General features: G+C 38.8%; 3 protein-coding genes across 17 annotated transcripts in view; 1 reads left to right on the plus strand and 2 right to left on the minus strand.

Annotated features, from left to right (window-relative positions):
- Window positions 1-14,659, plus strand: part of LOC131148511 (protein EMSY-LIKE 3) — a 29,230-nt gene extending 14,571 nt beyond the window's left edge. For 2 of the 10 annotated variants that reach the window (XM_058098236.1, XM_058098231.1), the window contains exons 7-10: window positions 13,031-13,276; window positions 13,352-13,420; window positions 13,543-13,606; window positions 14,226-14,659. In XM_058098236.1, the coding sequence (XP_057954219.1) occupies window positions 13,031-13,276; window positions 13,352-13,420; window positions 13,543-13,606; window positions 14,226-14,395 (549 nt within the window). In that variant the 3' untranslated portion in view covers window positions 14,396-14,659. Of the gene's footprint in view, window positions 1-13,030; window positions 13,277-13,310; window positions 13,421-13,542; window positions 13,607-14,225 lie in introns of all 10 variants that reach the window. The other 8 variants (XM_058098233.1, XM_058098237.1, XM_058098232.1 and 5 more) reach the window with 4 other exon arrangements.
- A 21-nt stretch (window positions 14,660-14,680) lies between these two features.
- LOC131148513 (uncharacterized) lies at window positions 14,681-19,955 on the minus strand. The gene is made up of 2 exons (XM_058098248.1): window positions 17,726-19,955; window positions 14,681-15,146 (listed from the first exon to the last, which is right to left on the minus strand). The coding sequence occupies exons 1-2, from the start codon at window positions 18,111-18,113 to the stop codon at window positions 14,824-14,826; spliced, it is 711 nt and encodes a 236-aa protein (XP_057954231.1). The 5' UTR covers window positions 18,114-19,955; the 3' UTR covers window positions 14,681-14,823.
- A 52-nt stretch (window positions 19,956-20,007) lies between these two features.
- Window positions 20,008-24,054, minus strand: LOC131148512 (non-structural maintenance of chromosomes element 4 homolog A-like). 6 transcript variants are annotated; one of them, XM_058098246.1, is made up of 9 exons: window positions 23,934-24,054; window positions 23,749-23,806; window positions 21,913-22,059; window positions 21,735-21,809; window positions 21,405-21,642; window positions 21,225-21,327; window positions 20,914-21,130; window positions 20,740-20,783; window positions 20,008-20,511 (listed from the first exon to the last, which is right to left on the minus strand). In XM_058098246.1, the coding sequence occupies exons 3-9, from the start codon at window positions 22,040-22,042 to the stop codon at window positions 20,452-20,454; spliced, it is 867 nt and encodes a 288-aa protein (XP_057954229.1). In that variant the 5' UTR covers window positions 22,043-22,059; window positions 23,749-23,806; window positions 23,934-24,054; the 3' UTR covers window positions 20,008-20,451. The 6 variants fall into 6 exon arrangements, with proteins under 6 accessions (XP_057954229.1, XP_057954228.1, XP_057954226.1 ...); XM_058098245.1 differs by having other exon boundaries at window positions 20,692-20,783; XM_058098243.1 differs by having other exon boundaries at window positions 20,692-20,783; window positions 21,913-22,123.
- Window positions 24,055-24,424: the final 370 nt, after the last annotated feature.

Raw genomic sequence — 24,424 nt, forward strand, 5'->3', positions numbered from 1 at the left:
CTGTCCATGGCTTCCACGTATGTTGCATGCACTTGCCGGCTCTATTTGAAAATCAAATTCTCATTCCAAAGAGATATCAACAGACAAATAAAGAGATCTAAATCTTGCAGTTGGCGAAGCAGAAGTCCTATAAGCACCCACGTCGGAAGAAGCAAATGCTCTCGCCTTAGGGAAGCATACACACCTACTGCGAATTATAGAGACCTACTCTCTTGTTTCTAGTTGAACCTCCTTCCACCCACTTTTAAATCTCTCGGCCTTCTCTTGCATTAAAAGCCTTGTGCACGACTCTCCTCTTCATTGCATGGCTTCTTCATGCACGTGCATGGCCACCTTGCTTCTTCACGTACATGGCTTAGTGTCACGGTCTGACTATTTTCACACTGTTGTGAAGGGCCGTGCGGCGCTAGTTAAAGCACTCTTGTTTAATTAGCTAACCTATCGTTTACCAACATTCATCCACGAAGGACTTTCATTAGCATTCATTCAAATAGCAGCGGAAACAGTAATCAATTCATGAAAGTCGTGGCAAGCAAGTAGTAAATATTGAAGCAAACGTAATTCATTAACAAATCTTCCGTTGACATGGTGTACTTAGCGAGGGAGGCAAGTAGGCTAAGCATGTTGACAATTGCTAGTGAGTTTTACAATGACTGATGAACACTCACCCTTTCTTAAAGAGGTTTTTATGTAATTATCATCCTGATACTAGGAAACATCAAAGTGACCGAGGAGTCATACTGCCTTATTTGGCATAAAAAGACACTACTTCTAGAAAATAACACTACACTAGGATTTACATGATGGAAACCCATCCCAAGCACATGAGATAAGTGGTCACAGGCAAGCATAATGCCCTGAACAAGCTTAGCTCGTGACATTCTCCCCCACTTATGCGGTCGACGTCATCGTAGACTTTTGGCGGTAGGTACACTTCAAATTTGTCCACGAACGGCTGAATATCTTCCGCGGAAATCCAGCTGATTTCTTTGTCATTAAGGCATTTCCACTTCACTAGGAACTTCTGCCGCTTCTTCCTTGAGGATATGAACTTTTTGTCTGCAAGGATCTCTTCAATGTCATGTCTGTCAGGTTGCACTATCTTCAACTCTGCTCTGTTGAACTAACTTTTGCTCAGGTCATTGGTGTTGGCGTTGGCGTTGAACAGCTTGAGGCAGCTAACATGAAACTGCGGTCTTCTCCCTTTATCTGCCCACTTCTTCATCTGCTCAGAAGCTTTCTCCAGATAGGCTTGGGCAAACTCTGCATTCTATCTCCCTTCACTGGTGAAGATGTACGCCCTGGGACTCTTTCGTCTGTACGGCTCACCCACTGTGTGAGGTAACAGCGGCAGTTGACCTGTAACAAGCTCAAAAGGGCTCTTGTTGGTTGTTGAGCGCCTTTGGGCGTTGCCACAGAACGGAGCCACATCAAGTAGTTGCACGCCATTCTTCTGGTTGTCATTGACAAAATGGCACAAGTACTCATCTAGCAGCTCTCTGAATCTCTTCATCTGTTCGTCTGTTTGTCGGTGATAATTCAAAGAGATGTCAAAATGTGACCTAAATATCCTGAAAAATTCTGTCAAGAAGTTGTCAGCGAACATTAAATCTCGGTCACAAATAATAACTTGGGGAACACCCTTATATTTCACAACAATCACAAGGAACAATTGTGTCGTCTCTTTTGCCGAACAATACTTTGGTGCGGCCCTGAAAGTACCATACTTCTTCCACTCCCCCTTGTCTTGTTGGCAAGTGAGACAAGTTTTGGTATAATCAACCTCGTCATCCTGCGTGTGCGGCCAATAATACCTCCCCAGTAGTCCTGTCATTGGAGTCATTCTCCGCGAATACCTCTCCACGAACTTCCTGCAGTATTTAGTAAGGCCAAGAAAGGAATGCAACTCCTTCACTGTCGTGGGGATCTTTCGTTCTTGAATCATCCTTACCTTCTCCATACCCCTCTGGATACGATCTTGTTCAACCACTTGACCAAAGAATTTGTTGCTCCGCCGAGCGAAAGAGAAATTCTCCTTCTTCACATCCAAATTGTTTCACCTCAGCCTGTTGAACACCTACCGTAGATGCTCTTCATGTTTCCTTTGAAACAACACCAATGCTCCCAATGGTATTTTGGAAAGGCGAACACATCCCGCTTCCAATTCATCAAGTTGTTCCCCCAACTCTACTATCTCTCGAGGCGCAATCCAACATAGCCCTTTAGCAGGTGGTTTCACACCTGATAACAACTCGATCTCATCCTCTACTGTCTGTCGTGAAGGCAAATTGTGAGGCAGCTTATTCGGCAACACCTCCTTATCCTCATCCAACACCGCTTGGATGGTCGTAGGCTCCAGCTCTTGGCCTACTTCTTTGTCTACCATCACCATGGCTAGACGTGTCTGCTCACCCTGACCCAATCCATCATTGAGTGGTATAGCTGAAAGGGACTTCCCATCGTCTCCTTTCGTTGCAATGACTTGCACCATGCACGAGTGATCTCCCATCAGACGTAGGGAACTAGCCGAAGGCATTAGCATTGCCCTCGTCCCCCTTAGGAACTCCATTCCTAGAATGACTGGAAAGTCATCCAATGGCACTGTTGTGAAATTTGCATGACCTTCTCACTGTCTAAACTTTACAGCCACTTGCTTGGCTACTCCCAGAGTAGGCTGGGCTATAAAGTTAACTGCTTTCATGCGTCTTGTATCCTTTTCTAAGGATAAGTTGAGTCTCCATGTTTCCAACTGCGAAACAAAATTATGAGTAACCCCCGTATCCACCATAGCACGAGTACTCTTCCCATTTATCCTCAAGTCCACAAACATTAACCCTTTTGCTCGTGTAACTTTCGGTGTTTTTTCCTGCTTTTCCAATGCGCTCACCAGCCGCATTGAACCCACCCTCGGGGCATGATTCTCTTCCTCCTCGCTTTCCACCCCTTTTCCTGAAATAGAAGCTTGTAAGGCATTGAGTACTTTCTTGTGTTGACACTCACTCATTTTGTGAGATCCACCACACAAGTAGCACGAAATTTTATTCTTCCCCTTTCCATTGGGTGTGTTGAACCCTTGAGACGACGAAGCTTCTTTTGAAGTTGATGATTTGGAGTCGGCTCCCCCACTCTTGGGTTTGCCATTCTTGAAAGACTTTCCACTGTTTCCCTCTTCGCCAAATCGTTTGGACGAAGCGGTATCATCTCCAGCGTAGTCAGTCAAGCGTTCTATAGCCGCTTGTGCAGTTGACAAGTCTTGAGCCCTTTGCCTATGAAGTTCAGTTCTTGCCCACGGTTTCATCCCCTTTAGAAAATAGAACAACTTGTCCTTCTTTGACATATCCCGAATATCCAACATCAAAGTAGAAAATTGTTTCACATATTCCCTGATCAACCCGTATGTTTGAGATCTCTCAGTTTTCTCCTTGCATTATACTCAACATTTTCAGGAAAGAATTGGGCCTTGAGCTCTCTCTTCAAGTCTGCCCAACTATCGATTACACAACTTCCATTTTCAATTTCTCTGTACTTGGTACACCACCACAGTTTAGCGTCACCAACTAAGTACATGGTCGCAGTATCCACCTTTGCTTGTTCTGAGGCCATCTTCATAGCGCGAAAGTACTGCTCCACATCAAACAAGAAGTTTTCTAACTCCTTGGCATCTCGGGCACCTCCATACGTCTTGGGTTTTGGCACCTTGGTCTTGCTAACTCTTGGAGTGTTGGAGTTCCCCATAGCAAGAACCATCAGTTTCACTTTTGCATCCAGATCAGCCATCTGCGACTGCAAAGTTTCAATTGTGTGGCGAAAGTCCTTTGACATGTTGCCTATCAAACCTGCTTGATGTTTTTGTGATCCCATCACCTCATCAACAAGTTCTCTCATCTGGGCCACCTCCGCGGCCATAGTGTTTGTCTCAACCTGTGCTGCCAGCATGCTAATCCTCTTAGCAGTGTTTGGTGCCATGGTCACTTACTAAAGCTTGCCAAATCCAACAATGAAGGCAATCGAATTCACGTAGCAATTCAACCTTAGGCTTTGAAGCCAAGTGTCACTGACTTAGCTCTGATACCAAATGTCACGGTTTGACTATTTTCACACCGTTGTGAAGGGCCGTGCGGCACTAGCTAAAGCACTCTTGTTTAACTAGCCAGCCTATCGTTTACCAACATTCATCCACGAAGCACTTTCATTAGCATTCATTCATATAGCAGCGGAAATGGTAATCAATTCATGAAAGTCGTGGCAAGCAAGCAGTAAACATTGAAGCAAATGTAATTTATTAACAAATCCTCCGTTGACATGGTATACTTAGCGAGGGAGGCAAGTAGGCTAAGCACGTTGACAATTGCTAGTGAGTTTTACAATGACTGATGAACACTCACCCTCCCTTAAAGAGGTTTTTATGTAATTATCATCCGGGCACTAGGAAATATCAAAGTGACCAAGGAGTCATACTGCCTTATTTGACATACAAAGACACTACTAGCGGAAAATAACCCTACACTAGTATTTACATGATGGAAACCCAAACCAAGCACACGAGATAAGCGGTCACAGGAAAGCATAATGCCCTAAACAAGCTTAGCTCGTGACACTTAGCTACGCACATGACTCCATTGGATTTGCAAGGCTTTAATTTCCACAATTTTCCTTTAAATGTCCAGGAAAACCCTAGATGCTCACGGTCTTGATTTGGACTCCGCCTCACATACACTGCTCTCCACGAACACTGTTCAGCTTCCGAAAATTATCTTTGACGCGTAATCTCATTTAATGCTCACGTACACGACATCTCTTCATGCTCACGACCTGCGTACATTCTAATCTTGGGTTCAATTTTCATAATTTTTGCTGCCATAAATTATTTGAAATAAGATTAAATATTACAAATTGTGCGCAATGTTAAAATATTGAACATACTTAGGCATTTTATTAAAAATATAATCTCGAATGTACAATTTTAAACGCCTAAATATGCAGCTTTGACGCGTAATCACTAACTGTACAAAATAATGAATTGAAATATAAGGTAATAAATGTGGGCTGAAGTAAGGAAAGAAATCTTTTGCTCTGCTGCTTGCTGTTTTGTTGACAACACCCCTCAAAGTGATGCAGGTTGATCAACAAACATCAATTTGCTACTTAGGAAGCAATGTCGATGATGAGTGAGAGCCTTGGTGAAGATATTCGCAATTTGTAATTCAGTGGAAATGTGTGGAAGAGTGATAACACAAGCTTTAAATGCTTCATGGATAAAGTGACAATCGACTTCAATATGCTTTGTGCGCTCATGATAGATGGGATTGGCTGTGATTTGGATAGCACTCATATTATCGGCATGTAGAGGTGTAGGATCGGTCTCAGAAAAATCTAGCTCAGCAAGCAAGCCTCGAAGCCAAATAATTTCAGAACAAGCAAGAGACATCGCCCATTATGCAGATTCCGTCGATGACTTAGAAACTCTGTCTTGTGTCTTACTCTTCCAAGAGATCAATACATCACTTGAGAACACACACCAACCAGTGATGGAGTGACGTGTATCCGCACAAGCAGCCCAATCAGCATCGCTATAAGCAGCAAGCTGAGTCGAATTGCCTGTATGGAAGAATAAACCACGGGCAGAAGTGCTCTGAACATAGCGTATGATCCTACGGACATCAGCCAAATGAAGGTGACGAGGAGTTTGAAGAAACTGACTGACTTGCTGTACAGCAAAAGAAATGTCTGGTCTAGTAATGGTAAGATAGACAAGACTACCTACCAACTTCTGGTATAAACTGGGATCAACAAGTAAATTACCCTCCTCTTTGTGAATCTTGAGATTTAATTCCATGGGAGTGTCAACAGAAGTACCCTTCTGAAGGCTAGCTATGGCCACCAAGTCACTAGCATTCTTATGTTGATTGAATGAAATACCCGAGGGACTACGATTCACCTTAAGACCAAGAAAATATGTGAGAGATAGATCTTTCATATGAAAGGACTATGAGAGATGAGTCTTGAGCTGAGTAAGTAAAGCAGAATCGGAACCAATAATCACAATATCATCAACATAAATCAAAAGAACAACAATACCCATGTGTGATTTCCAAAGAAACAATGAAGTGTCATACTTGCTCTGCTTGAATGAATATTGTAATAAAGTGGTGCGGAATTTATCAAATCAGGCCCTCGGAGCTTGTTTGGGACCATAAAGAGAATGACAGAGCTTACACACATGTGAAGTCGGAGACGGAAACAAGCCCGGGGGTGGCTTCATATATATACACTCTTTAAGATCCCTATGAAGAAAAGCATTCTTGACATCCATTTGATGTAGTGGCCACTCATTGGAAGCAGCAATAGCTAGAATCGTACAAACAGTAGTCATCTTAGCCACATGAGCAAAGGTCTCTTCATAATTGACTTCCATCAGATCGGACCTTGACTGAGTAAACCCATTTACAACCCAGAGGACCAATGGTTGGAGGACAAGGCTCAATGTCCCAGGTGTGATTGGCCTCTAGAGTAGCAATTTCTTCCTACATAGCTTGTCGCCAACAATCATGCTTGGCAGCGTGTGAGTAGGAAGTGGGAATATCTAAATTGGACAATGCAACAGTAAGAGTTGAAACAGAGTTACTAAAACTTGAAGATGGAAACCCATACCTGTTCGGGGGTACAGACACTCAAGAAGAGCGACGTACCAAAGGCTCTGGAGGTGCTACAATTGACTGAATCTGGAGCATGGTAGGATCAGATATCGGATGAGCTATCGGAAGAGACTGTGGGCGGGGGCTCCGCGTATACGCAATACCTGGTTTAAAACGAGAACTGATTGGATGAGGATCCGAGAATTGCTCCTTAAAGGAGGGGAGAATCACAGTAGGAGAGGAGGGTACAAATGACACATGAAAGAAATGTTGATTTTCAAAGAAAATAATATTCCTAGAAATGCGTGTACAATGTAATGTAGGATCATGGCAAACAAATCCCTTTTGACACACATTGTATCCCAAGAATGCATATCGAACAAGTTGATCAGATAATTTATGTCGCTCATGAGGAGGTAAATGAACAAGACATACACAACCAAAGGCACGGAGGTTATCGTAACTAGGTTGCTTAGCAAATAAATGGAAATAGGGAGATTCCATGAGTAGGACTTGAGAAGGTAAATGATTAATCAAGTAAGGAGTAGTTTTCAAAGCGTCAACCCAGAACACAGATGGAACAGAGGATTCCTGCAAGAGAGTACGAACCGCATCTAGGAGATGATGATTTTTATGTTCGGTTACTCTATTCTGTTGGGGAGTAGTAGGACATGAACATTGATGAATAATGCCTTTAGAAGTAAAAAATGCCTGAAACTCAGTAGACACATATTCACCACCAGAATTTGTGCGTAATTTCTTAATAGAAGCAGAAAATTGATTGTCAACATATGCTAAAAACTCAGTGAAAGTACGAAAAACCTCAGATTTAGAGTGAAGAAAGTAGACCCTAGTAAATTTGTTATGATCATCAATGAAAGTCATAGTATTTAAATTTTTCATGTGAACTAACCAGGGAAGGTCCCCAAGCATCACTATTGATAAGCTCAAAACACTGAGAAGCTCTACTAGCATGCAAATGGAAGGGAAGAGTTTTGTTTTTACCAAGTTTGCAAGAGGCACACTTAAAAGATAAAGAAGAACGTTCTTTATTGCCAAGTAAACCAGAGTTCAATACAGAAGATAAGATTTGAGTTTTGGGATGGCCTAAACCACGATGCCACACCATACCAAGATCTGAAACATTATTACAAGCAAAAGACTTAATAGAAGAAATTGGAGAACGTGCTGGAATAGGCAAAAGTAGTGGAAACAAGCGCCCCACTTTAGGTCCCTTTGTGATCAGCTCCCCCGTTACTTGGTCCTGCACAACACAACCATTACCAGAAAAATTAACAGCACAATTATTATCAACTAATTGACCAACAGAAATAAGATTTGTGGAAAGCTGAGGAGCAAGAAACACATTAGTGAACTTAGAAGAGGCATCTTCGACAACAGCTATTGGCAAAGAACTGCCATTGGCAGTTTGAATAACAGATTGACCAGCATAGGGCCGAACATGACACAAGGTAGTGGGATTATTCGTCATGTGATTTAAGGCACTCGAGTCCACATACCAGAGATTAATATAATTGTTACTTTGGAGCCCCATTGTTGATAATGCTGAAATTAGCATTTGTTGCACCATTTCGAGTGTGCAGTAATTCATTGGAGGAGGTACAAGAACAGAGAAGTCACCTGAAGAAGAGCCAGGAGCCACAAACGTCATCGTGGGGGGTACACTAACAGAAGGCGAGAATGCCTGGGCTTGACGATTCTGCGGGTGGATACGACATTCTTTGATAATGTGACCACCTTCTTGCAACAAGAGCAGAATTTCTTGGAACAATTAGCAGTGATATGTCCAAATTCGTTGCAGCAAAAAACACTGCAAAGTGCTAGAATGCACAGGCGGACCTCGTCGTTGAGTAGCATAAGTCACAGGGATAGACTCGGAACTACCATGAGATTGTGCCAGAGTAACTTGACTACTAAGCTGTTGTTCTTCACGAAGTAACTCACCAAAACAAACATTTAGAGAAGGAACAGGAGAGCGATTTAGCAAAGATGAGGGAACGAATTCATACTTGGGGCGGAGTTTCATAAGAAACTGATCACGATGACTAGTCTCGTGAAGATGTTGAATAATGGGAAGAGAAGCCGTAGGAACATCCGCAGTAACCAGATCAGAATATTCATTCCAAAGAGCCAGGAACCCCGTATAATAGTCTTGGATGGAACGATTGTCATGTTGGAACATGGCAATTGCATGCTTTAACTGAAAACGATGGGTACCGTTATCTTGATGTTATACTGTTTTTAAATAAGTCCACATGGGTTGAGTGGTGCAATAAGGTCGCAAGTTGGGACAATATGTGGCTCAATTGAGCCAAGAAGCCAAGACATAATTTGAGCATCAAGCAAAGCCCATGAAGGACAAGCTGCGAACTCCTTGGATTTATCAGGATTGGGTGCACAATCTGTGCCATCAATATGACCCTAAAGATCTTTTCCTTAATTCAAACTAAAAAGCCCACGTAGAATAATTGTTGCCCGTAAACTTGGCACACACAGGTGTGGAGTCTCCATGCTAAACAATGGAGAAAATCGAGAAGCCCCAAAAAAACAGACTGTGCCGAAAGAAGGAGACCACTAGAAAATCTAGAAGCCCAAAATAAACAATGCAGGTACAAGGAAAAACGAAGATCAACCTCCCTGCACTAAAAATTAAATCTTGAACCAAAAATCTGCTGTGCCAAAAAAGATAAGTGCCGGAAACAGCAACAAAAAGCTGTTGCCTGCTTGCTGAGAGTCACAAACAGCAACAAAAACTGGAGAAATAAGTGGCAAACCAGAAACCTGCTGTGCCTGCTTGCCTAAAGTCACGAACAGCAACAGAAAACTGTTGTTTGCTTGCCGAGAATCACAAGGACTTAAACTGGAGGAATAAATAGCAACCCAGAAACCTGCTGTGCCGACAGCCACGCAGCCACAAAAGTACTGAAAGAACAGAGAAAAAATTCCAGAAGAGAAAACAAAACCCCAACAGCCATGAATCGAGAAGACAAAAAAATCGAAGAGGGAAAAAAAACCTAGCAGTCAGCTGGCTCTGATACCATGTCAAATATTTTGTGAATGGCCGAATGAATTTGCCTTGAGTTTTGTATATTATATATAGACTTTACAAGAATGCTATACATGGAAAGTAAATAAGGCTAGCATGATTCTAGCCCTATACAAGTAACCCATTATCTGTCAAGCCCTATACATGTAAACTAAATATATACTAACTGTGCAAAATAATGAATTGAAATATAAGGAAATAAATGTGGGCTGAAGTAAGGAAAGAAATCTTTTGCTTTGCTGTTTGCTGTTCCGTTGACAAAGAGAACATGTTTGTCTATGCCACACATTTTTCAAGATCTGATTAAAAATCATTGCTCATGGGCTTCTTACAATGCCTGCCCCAAAATCATCAACATCCCAATGGGTTCACTGTGGCAGCATGCCGATAAGGCACCACCAGGGCTGCCACCAAATCCACTGTGATGCCCCAATTACCAAGGTCAAAGTGTTGTAAGCTGAACTGTGATGATGGTGGTCCATTTTGATTTTGGTCTTGGTTGAGGTTGGTTTAAGAGGATGATGTTTGTGCCTTGTGGTTACTATAGGTTATGATGGAATTATCAATGGGCTTAGGTTGATGAAGTTTGGAGATGAGATGGTGTTCCGTGGGGAATGTATGGTTATTATGAGGCCACTGGAGAGGGGTTGGCCAAGGATGCTGATGGTATGGGATGTTGGGTTCCCTTAGAGAGGGGTTAGCTAAGGTGCTGATGGTATGGAATTGGAATATTGGGTTCTGAGCTCAAATTTTGGTGAGCTTGAAGGAGGAGGATTGGGGTCTGGTGCTGCCGGCTTTTACTGGTGACCCCCCCCCCCCCTTTTTTTTTTCTTCTGAGGCGGTGAATTGATGTAGTAAACCCCTTGTCAGCCACACTCACTTCCTTTTCCTCTTTCAAGCATTATGAAGGTCGAGTTTGTGCCATTAAGAACAGAACCAGCTTTGGGAAGGCTGATGCACTGCTGGAAGCCCTCAAACAGAATGACAAAGCTTAGGAAGAAGTGGATGACCTGGACTTGGAGTCTACCAATTTTTTAAATATAAATGGCATTGAGACTGCATCTCTTTCTCTCTCTCTCTCTCTCTCTCTGCGTTCACACTCCTCTCTTCTTATAACTTCTCCATAATTAACTAGAACAGCTCAATTTCTCCAATTTGAGGTATGTCCTGCTTCATTACTAGTAGTAGTTGAATGATGCACATTTGAGATGGTAAGTTTACAACCATATTTTCCTTGGCGGTGTTGTATCATCATTTTATTATTTTCTATATTTGTTTTAGTGAGTTCCCCTTCAATCAGTTGCTTAACCAAGCAGGGAGGTTACATACACTCTATGGGGAGGCTATAAATAGACATAACCTCTCTTTTTTACTACTTAAAATTACCCTCCTCTCTACTCTTCTTTGACATTTACGTTGCTTTACGGGTATTGAGAACTGATACAATATCACATTCCAAGTGCAATATTAAATAACCTCGTGACCTTTTACTAGTGCAAAGCGGAGCCACAGAGAGATTATATTTGATAGGAGGGCCAAGCATGATTTTATGAAAATTCATATGCCTTCTTCATTGGCAAGAATAGGTACTTTGATGCTATCACGAGCTCTTTCACTAACCAAATTGAAATGCATCGCTGGTTCCTTTGTTATGAAGTACAATGATCCCTTTCCTTTCATAGCAATGGAATCCTTGGGTGCTTTCCCCAACCTCGACATAGTTGTGTTCTTTTCGGCATGAGGGAATTGATGTAGGATGAGAAATGAGAATCAGATCATTGGATGGATAATTTTGATGTGATTTGGGGGTTGACTTAATAAGTGATTGCTAGGCCCTGAACCCTTTTTCTTCTCCTTCACAAGCTTCTTTATACTAAAGGGGAAAAAGATAGACTCAAAAGTGGACCCTTCAATTACCGTTAATTGTCATTCAAAAGTGCCCAGGTTTTTTTCCATAGAGCCCTAATTTTATTTATCACCCTGTCTTGCATATTTTCAGTAACCTATGTATACAGACCACATGCATCTTTCTTTTCTCAAAACCTTTGGGGGGGGGGGGGGGGGGTGTGTGTGGGTTTGGATGGGTGTGCATGATGCTGGGTTTTTATTTATTTATTTATTTTCTTTGCAGGGTCCACATTTAGCATTTTACTGCTGCATTTTTTTTTTCACCTCGTGCATGTCAAATACAAGAGCTGTCTCATCCTGAACTGGTGTTCTATTTAATATCTTATTTACAAGAAGGCAATCATTAAATCAAATGCCTTGGAACATCTAATTGACCTGCTTTGGGCAAGGATGACCAGCACTGATAGTGTATCTTGTCCAACAAGTGTATTGTGTGATAGTGTATCAGATTACTTTAGAGTTAGCAATGGGCAAAAGCTCCCTTTTGGTAGGGATTTTTGGATTGGGATGCTTCTCTCTGTCAAGCTTTTACCCATTTTTTTGTTTATCGTATTTTCACAATTCTTCTATTTCTGCTTTTACTTTGGATCCAAGAAGGCATGAATTCCTTAAAACACTTTTTTCCCAGAAATTTGAATTCCCAAAACTTCCATGATGTTCCCATTTCTGCCTTTGCATCTACTTTTTCAGGGGTTTTTTAGGGAGGAAAGTTCTCTTTAGAGGCATACTTTGCTGTAATTTGGTGTTTTTTTTTTATTGTAGCATAATGCTAAAATTTTCAAGAAGTTTGCTTCTTCTTGCTTGAAAATTTTCCCTGCCTCATTACAGTATTCAATGATTCATTTAGTGGGGTTTACAGCATTGCTTCATTAGTTGTTTTGTGTTTTTGTCTTTTGTTTATTTGTTTGTTTGTTTGTTTTCTTTTTGTTTTTTCTGCATACGTGTGTTTGGAATTTTTGGGTATCTTTGCCCCTTTTTGGTAGGCACATTTTCTTCCTTGATTATGCGGTTGTGCTAGCTTCAATTTTAATAGCTGATGAAAACCTAATCCTATATTAGAACTCTAGCTAGAGTTGATAAAGACAACTTAGAATGCAGTAATCAAATTCAAGCTTGACCTGTTGACAGGAGTGGGAACTGGTGTCGTTTCCTTATTTTGACATCATTCTAGGGATTGTTCAGATTCATGAATCATGTTGGTGCTTATTAATGCTTTATTCCCCGAGTAGAAGCTTCTTTTTGGAATTTGGGAAGTGCAGTTTTTTCATATTATGTTGTTGATAATTGGATTTTAACAATTGTTATTTGAAGGTACCAGTTAAACTTAAATCCCTTTCCCTAAATAATTCTTGGTTACTACATGCCACCAATGTGCAACATTTACTTTTGTTGGTCAATGATTCCTTTCTGTCAATGATAGATATCTCCTGAAGACATCCGGTGGGAAGGTGAAGATCCCAGAATTCCTCATAGAGGTGGCCGTGGGGGGCCAGGCCGAGGGATGAAAAAGTCCATGACCCGTGGCGGTGGTGTTGCTGGTGCGGGAAGAGGAAGAGGAACCACCAAAGGTCAGCCCAAGAAAGATTTTGCTCCATCACAGAATGGCATTGGGAAGAAAGTCCCAGGTGACATTGAAATACTTCATACAGATACCCTAATAAAGGAGGTAAGCATATTAAATGTTAAAATCTCACGTCCAGTTGTGGTGAATGTAGTGGCAAGTTCTATTTTCATTCAACAGGTGGAAAAAGTTTTCAGCTCAAGCCATCCTGATTCTGTGGAGATTGAGAAAGTCAAAAAAGTGCTGAAAGTAATAAACCAATGCCTTGTGTAATATTTATTTTACCCCCTCCCCATATTATTGTTTTGCTGCTTTGGTAAGCAACCAACCATGGGCCTCAGTTTCATATATTTCCATTTAAATGAATGCAGGAGCATGAACAAGCGCTGGTTGATGCAATCGCTAGGCTGGAAGATGCATCTGACGGCGAAAGTGGTAATAACTAAAGCCGTAGTATATTCTAATAAAATATAACTTAGAAAATAATGACACATACTGCCTGCTGTTGTATCTTTACATCCTTTCCATTCCCCCTTACCCTTTACCCAAGATTTGGCCATCACAGGCTCTGTACAAAATTTCCCCTTGCGTTCTCTAACTTAAATCTCTCTTTCCCCCTAAATTTAAGAGAATCGGCTCCGAATGGCTGCCTGGTGTTGTTGCTCAACCATTAGAGCACATCTCCTCGTACCTCCTCTCTCTCTCTCTCTCTCTCTCTCTCTCTCTGGTGTACTCAATTTTTGGATCATGTAAATTTAAACCCTTTTCATGTTTAATAATCAATGAATTTAAAAATCCATGTTGTGTAAGATGTTATGGCTTGGCAATGCTCGTTTCTTCTGTAAAGATGGTGCTGCTTTTCCACCACGAAAAATCAAAATGACTTTGCTCTCATTGTCGTGAATTTTTTATGCCTGGCCGTAGTTATTTTCAATCCATTCTATGTAATGTGGAGAAGATTTTTTTTTAAGTTTTATAAGCGTTGCTGTTGACATGCTCTGGCCCATTTTCTTTCTCTTTCTTTTTTCTTGTGTACAAACATCTTGGCCGGAAGCAGATGAGAGAGAACCTCCCTTCTCACAAGGGCAATCGTTGGATCAAGAACGAGGATGGAGGAAACGGCAATATGATGAAATGGGTGAAGGTAGACTAATTGATGGTCCAGATAGGCCTGGAGACGGCAGGCTTGTTTCTGATGATGCACGCGGAGGCAATGAAATATGACAGTCTTAGGATCATGCTTTGCAGTCGAGGAAAAGGGGAAAAAAAAAAAAATCCATTTGCATCACTCATGCCAACCAGCCGGATATAGATGTCAGTCCTGTTTTTTGTATACTACTAGTTGGGCTGGGTAGTGATGACCCTTCATTGTAATTTTTATGTAACTAGTTAATGTTGCTTCATTTGTGTAAAATTATTTGAATCCTCAGTAACCTATCATGTACAAATTCTTGATACTTGTTTTAATGGTTGTCAATCTCTCCTCAATAACCTCTTACCATGTACAAATTTTTCATAATGGTTTTTTAATGGTTGCAAATCTGCACAGGTGCGTGCATGATTGTGTTTGCTGCAAATCTATCCATGACAAAAAGAAAAATCAGCAACAAGCTACAGTGGTTAAATTCCTGCAAAACAAACCAGGGGGTCTACTACAATGATGCAATAAATTCTAGGATCAGATTCACCATTTGAGAATCATAAGCAGGCCCTTCCATTTGGAAATGGCCTGTTCCTTCAATCAGATGGGTTTCGACACGGCCAGCTGCCGAACTCAGCTTGTTCTTTAGTTGCTTCACACTCGTAAACCCATCTCTGGTACCCATTACGAACAGTTTTGGTTTTGGGGATTTAAGGATGGCCTTGTGATGTCTTCCAAAGAGGATTGATGCAATCAAACCAAATGGGTACCCAAGACTTACGTACCCCACAACTTGCTCAATCTGATCAACCGCAGATCCTGAAATTGGTGCACCTGTAAGCATAGAATAGTCAGTTAAACCTCCCTCAGTGGAAATGATTCTCACAATACATTTGATTTTGCTGTGGTTCTCAATTGTGGATACATTTCTGTCCGACATATCGAAATGATTGCCATTATTGGTATCAAACTAATAGTGATTCATACAAGCTGTCCATTCAAGAGAGATGACATCAGAACCATGGAATAATCGATTTATGAGTACCTGAACAAGCAAGGATCTCACAATGCCCTAGTCACTTTTTTTTTTTTTTTAAACCATCATTTTGGTTAAATTTGGAGCTTTTTTTTTTTTTTAAAAAGAGAACATTAATTCTCTTTTAACTTCTGCGCCAAAATATCATATAACCTTACAAGTAGACTCTGTCCCCACTATCAACAGTTTTATATTTGACAGTTTGATCATGTCCTGTTTCTACCGGGTACAACCATGGAAATGAATACTAAATATTAGTAATAACCAACAATCATGGGCATGTGGGTCTGCACAAGGCAGTTCATTGTTAAATTAACATCAAGAAGTTACAATACAATGATAGGTAGTGATAGCAATATTCTGTAATTCAGACCAAATCAATGAGGCTATTTGCCTATACTATCCACAAAATTCTCGCCAAGTGGTCTTTAGCCACTCTTGACTACTTGCTCCTCAAACTCTCCTCCAATCGATTTTCAAACAATTCCACAACTCCAAATCATTCATTGTGCTGAATGATTTTAAATCCAGTTTGGCTTAGGTGAAGTAACCAATATTTTGATTGTATTTCATTCTTCTTTCCACAAAAGGGAAGAGGATTTCATTCTTGTTTTCACATAAAAGAATTATCTCATATTGTATCCTGAAAGTTTTACCATACTGTTCTGCGACAACATTAGTGAAAACTTACTCACCATGTTTATACGTCTATATATTCTTTTCTACCCTTGAATCTATCAAAAGAAATGGTCTATGGCCGCATAAATTGGCGGAAAAGAATTCATATAACCGACCCCACCTAGTGGGACTAAGGCTTGGTTTTGTTGTTGTTGTATATTCTTTTCTGCTCCCTAGGTCCATGAAATTCCATCCTCTTTTTTGGCAAAGCACATTTTAGACTGCAAGGCACAAGTTTCATAAGACATCTCACTGTCTGGGTCCTTGGAATTTCAAAAAACTTCATATTCAATATAATAAGACGAGTACCATAGAGAAAGTTTGGAATTCAGCCAAAGAACTGGAGAACGAAGAAGTAAATAATTAAGTGAATAACCAAGTTAACTAAGTTGTTTTAGCTCTACATGTACTTAGTTCTATTAACAACCAAGAAATCAAACTTAATGCTGGTTGGTCCACTCAGTGTTAGATAGTATATTATGTAATCTGGAGAGAAGTAAGCTCTGGAAATAGTCTCAGAAATTTCCACTTCACATGTTTGCGTTATTAATATTACGAAAAAAATCAGGAAAAATAGGATGAATGGCAGCATATGGCCAGCCAATCTTCTGGAGAGTGGTTTCTCACAATACATTAGAGGGAACACATCCGCGAAAAATAAGTGGCGATAAAAACACAAAAAATCTGCAGAAAATGGTAATTTGAACACAGAAGCAAACTGGTCTTTGAGAAATTTAATTTGCACAGTATCAACATCCATCCTCATATACACCTGCCCATGATCCAAACTAAAACAAGCCACTGGAAAATAGAAATCTATCACGATATTTTCATGAAGACGGGATATGGCAAGATCTGGATCCTAGCCAATATAGTTGACTCTTTTCTAAAACTTCACAAGGAAGAGAAACCATAAACATTATTCACAAGATTTCTTAATTCTAGCTTCTGATCAATTCTTTGAAATTTTGGCATACCAAGAACTTTCCATAGATATGTTCTTACTGTCATTAATGTGCTTAACAAAATAATCAGATCTCAAAGCTAATAGAAAATTAAATTTAATTCTAAATCTTCACAAGACATCAACGCTCCAAAAGAAATATTTGACATTTTTATCATCATTTACTACAAGTTGATCCTTTTAAGCACCAATTATGGGTATAATAAAAATGATTCTCAGGAATCTGACCCCAAATGGAACAAATGCATAGCATATTGGATATTAATTTAAGTACCTTGATAACATATACCTTCTCAAAACATGTAGGAACTGATCAATGATCCAGACAAGGAAAGATGGTTCCCCAGGAAAACTTTAAAACTCCCAATTTTTCCTTCGAATAATCACAAAAAAATTTCGTATTCCTGATGGAGCTAATTGCAGTAGCACGAAAGGACACTAAAATTAGCTACACCGGACAATCCAGAAATACCCATTTTCAGTAGCCCCCAAATTTCAACGCGACAAAACCACTGTGGAGATGAGTGGAAATTCTTCAACAAATTACGTCAGAAAAAACCTAATAAACCCTAATTTGACAGAAAACACACATCAAACATCTCCATACAAAGACCCAAGTCATGGATCCAAAAAATCATTCACCAAAACCAATAAAACAAGCAATCTAATCATTACCCACAGAAATTTCACTTGATCCAAAAAATATTGAAGCAAAATACGCAAGAAAAACCATACCTGCAGAAGAACCCACCAGCAAAATCCTATCTGTGGACAGATTTTCGCAGACCCACCCGCAGACAGCAACCACATCATTGATTTCTGAGAATCCAGTGAGAGAAGGCTTTCCAGATGATCTCCCTGCGCCTCTCATGTCAAAGGTCACAGCTTTGTACCCTTTCTCTGCAAACCCAACTGCTATCCCTCTGAGGAGGCCTTGGCAGCCTCCCAGGATAGAGTAAGGATGGACCAGAACGATCACCAAGTTGTCTTTGATCTCTTCCTCTTTCGCTCTGAAAATTCTTGTGTGGAGTTTGGCTCCATCACTGGTTTCAACTGTGCAGGACTCTACCGTACAGCCCATCATCCCTGCAGAGAGAGAGAGAGAGAGAGAGACTTGGGTCATGAAAGTGGTTGGGTGGTTTTTTGTGGTGGTGTGGAGCACTGGAGCTGCTTAGCCTGCTTTGCTTGTTTAGAATTTAGGTACAGGGTTATGTCATACCATATTTTAGTATTTTATGCATATCACTTTTCATCGAATACATACAGTCATGAATTAAGTAACTGCATTCACCACGCTCAATAGTAATCTTTAATTGCCTGTCTGTTAAATCTAATTTTATAAAAAAAAAATTAAATATTTTAAAAGTACCACTAATTCTAAAATTACCATCTACATAATTCGAGTCAAATTGATACATTAAAATATTCCAACATCTTGATTTGGACATTTTAAATTAAAAATTAAAATTAAACTCAATAGAAGATAACATACGAGATATCAAAAAAGATAAAATAAAAAAAGAATTTATTAAAATGATAAATGGTGTTGTGATGTGTAAACTCCAGTAATTAAGGTAGTGGAACAAATATTAAACTCAAAACTATTAAGACTCAGACAAATAAACATAGTTCGGATGGTGATATAAAACATAGGATCTCATCCATTGGTATATTTGGACAAGAGGACCCATTTCTTGGCTGTCAGCAGGAACAGGATTTGGATGGTTTAATTACCTACCTAACATTTATTGAATATGGTTAGGAATTGAATGAATTTCTTTTGCTAATGGTTTCATTTTCCTTCAGATGACATTGGAAGCTCGGCGTAGCAAGAAAGTGACGACATGAGATCAATTTTAGGATTGCATTGCGTGTAATTTAAACCACAACGTACTTGTAATTGCAAACCATAATTTTTTTTTTCCACCGAACTGGTCTTCCTGAATTGGATGGTTCATTTTCCAGTGAGCTTCCAAACATGGCCCTTAACTTCTTAGCTCTTTTGAAGACACTGATTTATGCAACAATACTGATATTTTCACTATAATAGGAGAAATAATTATGTTTATGTTTTTGGAGGCAAGAAAAACACTTGTCTTATGTCTAGGAGCTTAAAATTTGGATATTAAATTTTAATATATATATATATATATAGATAGATAAAATTTCACACAATCTCATATTTGGAAACATGAAATACAAGCTCCCAAAGCATAATCTAAAAAATATTGAACTAAGTAATACCATGCAAAAGTGAAAATTTCGTAGTCTTTACCAGTATTATTTCAAAATTGCATAGAAATGCATCCAAACACCCCCTTAGGGTTTGATATTTTTAATCCACCTAAAGAGTACAACTACCCTAGTGTTTAAAACCAGAAAAGGACATGAGGACTTCTAATAGTTGAATTAAAAGCTACAGCAAAGCTACTAAGATATATCATTGTGCTTAGTGTTTAGAGTTTAGGTGTCAAGTTTAACTTTGCTCAAATTTAAATAAAGTGTAATATAAAATTATATTAGATTTTATCAAAATCAAGCCTAAAATCTATATTTCCAAAACTGATCAAGTCATTTGAATGATTTTGCATTTTGATGATAACACAGAAGAAGACCTGTGCATTGGGCATCCAAAATGGGGTGAAACAGAATGTCTTTCAAATGCTTTTCACCTGTTTTGCCTATGGCTTGGAGTCAAGCTTCCACAAATGAGCACATTATTTTTTTCCAACAAGCAAAAAATAAATATGGTTACAGATTCATGTCATCTCAATTCTGAATCACTGATTCAAGGACTGTAATGATTTGTTTGGTATGTAAAAATGCAATGGAATTAGTTTTTATAATTTGACATATTCATTATATAATTTTATTCTGCTCCCATTCTAACGTACCAAACATTGAGTAAGATCAATCAAAGTGGTTAAATTTTATAGTGAAGAATCTTGGGATCAATTCACTTCTAAGATTGTAGGTATTATCTTGGGATTAAAGCCACACAATTGTTAGAACTGAAGGAGTTCATAGGTGTGCTTGATATACATGGGTGAGCACCAACTTGATTCAAAAGCTTAAGCCTATTGGGTCTTGAACCCAATAATGTCTATAAGCACCCATCATTTACTCATTTTTTCTAATGTGTGACAAACTCACAAGTGGAATTTTCAACAACAATAAGAATCAGCAAAGATGTTGCTTTTTCTCAATTGGTGTTCAATCCTCCAGAGCCGAGGTCAAATTTCTATAGTGTAATATTTGGTACTTGAAATGGAATGAAATGAAATTCATCATTTAATTTTTTGACATGTTTATCATACAATTTTTAATTTCATTCCACTCAAAATTCATGCACCAAACACTACCTTAATGTTTCAAACCTACCCACTGCAATTCCTTCTTGGTATGATTCATCATTTTCAGCAGTCTCCCAGCACCCTTTTGTGCATTCTAGAAGTGCAGAATCATCCACCTATTCTCTGAGGCATTGCTTCCTCTCCCTTCTCAACGCTGCCCATCATTAACTGCAAATGCCAATAATCAAAATGCATGGTTAAAAAAGCTAGCCAAAAGAAATTTTAGAAATTTGATGCCTCTAATTTTCAAAACCACATGATACTTGTATCATTCCATTAACACCCAAAGGCCATTACAACAGCTCTACAGAAACCGATTCTACTATCTATGCACTTTGGAGAGGATACCAGCCAGTCCTTGTAATCAAATCTGAAGATGAAATGGTGATAGACAACCTCCTTACTCGCAATGGTTGTAGCAGAGGGGGCATTTCGTGGGGCTGATCCAGCATGAAAGAAGAAGCAGGCAGATCAGTGGTTGCAACAGCACAAATAATTAGAATTCGAGGGCTGCATACATGGTAAGTGAAAAAAAAAAAAATCTTTTTCCTTTTTTCCAAATAATCTCACCAACAAGATGGGTTCCGTTAGCATCAATGGTAATTTCAGATCTTCCATCTTTAACAAGAAATGAAAGAGCAAATATGTTTTCCACGGTCTGAGAGAACGATGATCTGTTTAGCACTAACTTCTCTAATGAGATACACTTCTGTTTCTTCAGAATTTCAAACATTGTAAAGAGGCTCCTCTGAGCATCAGTATTGTTTTCACAAGCTTTATCTTCTACCTGCCAAAGACAGTGGTAAATACAAGTAAAAACTCAAAAGATGTTACATAATAAAAAACATTACTTCTTAGTCATCAGAAAAGAATAGCAATACAGATATTGTCTTCTCATGGGGAGAACCAATCCTAGCAGCTTTTCGACGTTTCCTTTCAGTTGCAGGCTTTCTGTGTCCTGGTTTTGCATCCATTGGTCCAAGCCTGAATTGGATTAGGATTAAGAATTGAGATAACAGCATAATTCATCAGTCGAGTATAGAAAGTCAACTGAAGTTTACATAGTTAGCATTGCAGGTGCCTTTCTAAGAATATGACATGTGTCCAGACCCAATTTCTTCCAGGATATAGACCCATGATACCCCTCTGGAACAAATTTCTGTTCATACTGCTCCAGCAATATTGAAATGAAATCTGAGATACTATGAGAGTCCTCAAAGGATTCAAGAGATACAAACAAAGTCTTTGTGAGGTCAAGAAGGGTCTCTGCATCAGAAACTTGTTCTCTAGGTTTGTGAACTGTCAAATGGGGAGAGAAAATGAGCATAACAATAATGTTATGGACATTACAAAGTAGCTACAAGAGGTGGAAAAAGTGAAAGGTAGATCACCTAGATTGTGTAGGCTCTCTACTTTACTAATTATAGTAGAGAAATCAAGTTCTTCTCCTGCTGCAGGTTTCCTTCCTGTGGCATTGGCGGCCACATTTTTTCGATCATGAAGCAAATAAAAATTTTAACTGAAGGTGCTCTCTGGCTCATAAGGACCACTAAGAATAAAAGAGTATACCTATTATTGAATCCTTGAAAGCAAGATATAGTAACCTCAGATTATGGAATTCTGTCACACTCTGATCACTGGTAGCAAATTCAGCCCCAACTTCTTGTCTGTGGAACATACATGCAGTGTGTTGTTCCATTCCTCTCTTGTTTTGAACTTTTCGATTCCAGCAAAACAGTATCAGATATCTCGGCATACAGAAAGCCACAACAGAGAATTTCTGATCAAATGAGTCTTAGTTTAGCATTTTAAATGCCAATGGAGGCAACACAGAATGTCACTGTTTAAGAAGTTTAAGATGTCATCAAACATCACATGAAAATTGTCATCACTCACAGTCAACATTCCCATGGAAGTCCCTATTCTGTCTAAAGACCATTATTAAAAATTTCAAAGGCATGAAATCATCAACATGGAACATATGCATATTAATATCCAGTGAAATCTCTGTATACAGGCCATGACTCAGAATTTCCAATTCGACTTCCATTAACCCATCCCATTCAGCTCTCCCTTAGGTCATTTCTCATTACCCCACTAAGGAGTACACTGTATTTATGCCTCTCACTCATATTTTCGCACTCTTATGCTGTCATTTATCTATTGCTAACATAAAAGCATGTCAAATTTGATTCCCCGAGCTGCTCCAAGCAGCATTGGCATGGTTGATTTCAAGCTCAAAGAAAACCCTCACATGGCACTATTTACAAACGGCAGTTAGCTACATGCTTTTTTATTGATATTGCAAAAAGGTTTCAGTATCGGCAAACAGATAAAGTCAATAAATCTGAACATCTCAAAAAGCTTCCCATCCTAATCATGAAAAGAAAGACGTACAACCAAAAAAATATTTTGTCTATAATTGTTGACACATTTAAATTTCCACACTGGTGTTAGCCTGCAAAACTCAGATTTTACTAGTTGTCACCTCCATTGTTGTATAAGTCAGCTGAGATGCATAATCTCACACCTACATCAACTGTTAACTGTGATCTCATGTTGCCTAAAGTGTATATGCTTCTGCATCTCGAGAACTTCTGCTTAATCTTTTAGGTGACTAAAAGAATGTATCAATGGTGCTATGGAACTATAAATGTCAAGTTTACAGCATACAATAATCCAAGAACCATGTAATACGCAAAGCATGACACTTAACTCTTTATGAGTTGGTTCATAATGGTCTACTCATCTAGGCATATTCTAAATGGAGATTGAACCTCAAAAGACTCCACAGGTGAAGAGGAATACAGTGAATCTGATTTATATAATTATAGAAAGGAGATAACTTATAGCCTTATAGGATCTATATTATAAATCACATATTTAAAATGCCTCACAACCCACAATATTTTCAAAGGGAAACACAAAACCTCGTAATGCAAAATTTTCATGTCATACGATTCAACAGATTAAAAAAAAAAATGTATATCAAAACGCAACTCCTCTTTTACTAGATTAGTCTACATTTCGTGAAAAATACAGGTAGATAAAGAGATTCAAATTATGTGAAACTTACAGAACACGATATCGACATTTTCAAAAAAAATTACACAAATCAATCGGTTAAAGGAAGCGTCAAAAAAGTTTGTTACGGTTTCACGATCATCGATCGAAATAAAAAGTAAAAAAAAAAAAAATTGAACAATGCATCCCAGAAAATTTAAACGCGCGAACGGATTTCAAACAAGAAAATGATCAAGTTAAATTTCTAAGTTTCATTACATTGTTTATTAAGTTCCAATCCGGTAAATCAAGGTATTAATCATCATCGTAGCGCGCAGCACAAAGTGAGCTAAATCGTAAATTTTATGGAACCGCATTGATATGAATTTCGTCCACACTTACCTACGAAGTTCAGCACGGTGCTCAATTTGCAGGTTGATCTGGAATTGGAAACAACTGGCTATGGAATCCAAGTAGCACAGTAGGTGAAAAAAAAAAAACAAGATAATCAACTAGAAGCAAAGGCATTGATCAAATAAAGAGGATGAGATTTATCAGTGATATTTTTGGATTAGTTGATTGATTACCTGCTCGGCAGATCTTCAAACTTCAACTGCAATCGCAGAGAGAACATTCAGGTTCATTAACGCGCAGAGAGAGAGAGAGAGAGAGAGGACTGAATTGAAAATGGCGCGGCGCTCCTCTTCTCCTTCTTCTTCTTCTTTATTTAATTTTTGTGAATAGAGTTTTTTTAAGAAAAAAAAAAAAAAAAAGAAGAGGAAAGACTGATTTTATGGACATTTATTAATGTCGAGATCAAAATTTTGTTTGAGAAAATATTTTCTAAAATTATTTTTTTATTATATTATCTCTCTAATACTAATGACAAGTTGTTGAAATAATATAAAATATTAAGAAAAATAAAAATTAATGACATTTAAAATTAAAATTTTATTGATTAAATTTTTTGTTTATTTTATTTTCTTCCTTGTTATTTTTTATAATCAAATATACAAAATTAAAATCATACATAATTTTGTGAAAAAAAAACAATTACAACGTATTTTTTTTATTAATT

The sequence above is a fragment of the Malania oleifera genome, chromosome 2 (genome assembly GCF_029873635.1).
Source record: "Malania oleifera isolate guangnan ecotype guangnan chromosome 2, ASM2987363v1, whole genome shotgun sequence".
Taxonomy (NCBI): Eukaryota; Viridiplantae; Streptophyta; class Magnoliopsida; order Santalales; family Ximeniaceae; genus Malania; species Malania oleifera.

Coding starts and splice junctions, on each gene's coding strand:
- LOC131148513 (XM_058098248.1), bottom strand. CDS start 18,113: ATGACCCAAGTCTCTCTCTCTCTCTCTCTCTCTGCAGGGATGATGGGC. Junction 15,147..17,725: donor GCTGGTGGGTTCTTCTGCAG/GTATGGTTTTTC, acceptor CTATGCTTACAG/GTGCACCAATTTCAGGATCT.
- LOC131148512 (XM_058098242.1), bottom strand. CDS start 22,099: ATGCCGAGATATCTGATACTGTTTTGCTGGAATCGAAAAGTTCAAAAC. Junction 21,810..21,912: donor TTTCAAGGATTCAATAATAG/GTATACTCTTTT, acceptor CCAATGCCACAG/GAAGGAAACCTGCAGCAGGA. Junction 21,328..21,404: donor GCACCTGCAATGCTAACTAT/GTAAACTTCAGT, acceptor AATCCAATTCAG/GCTTGGACCAATGGATGCAA.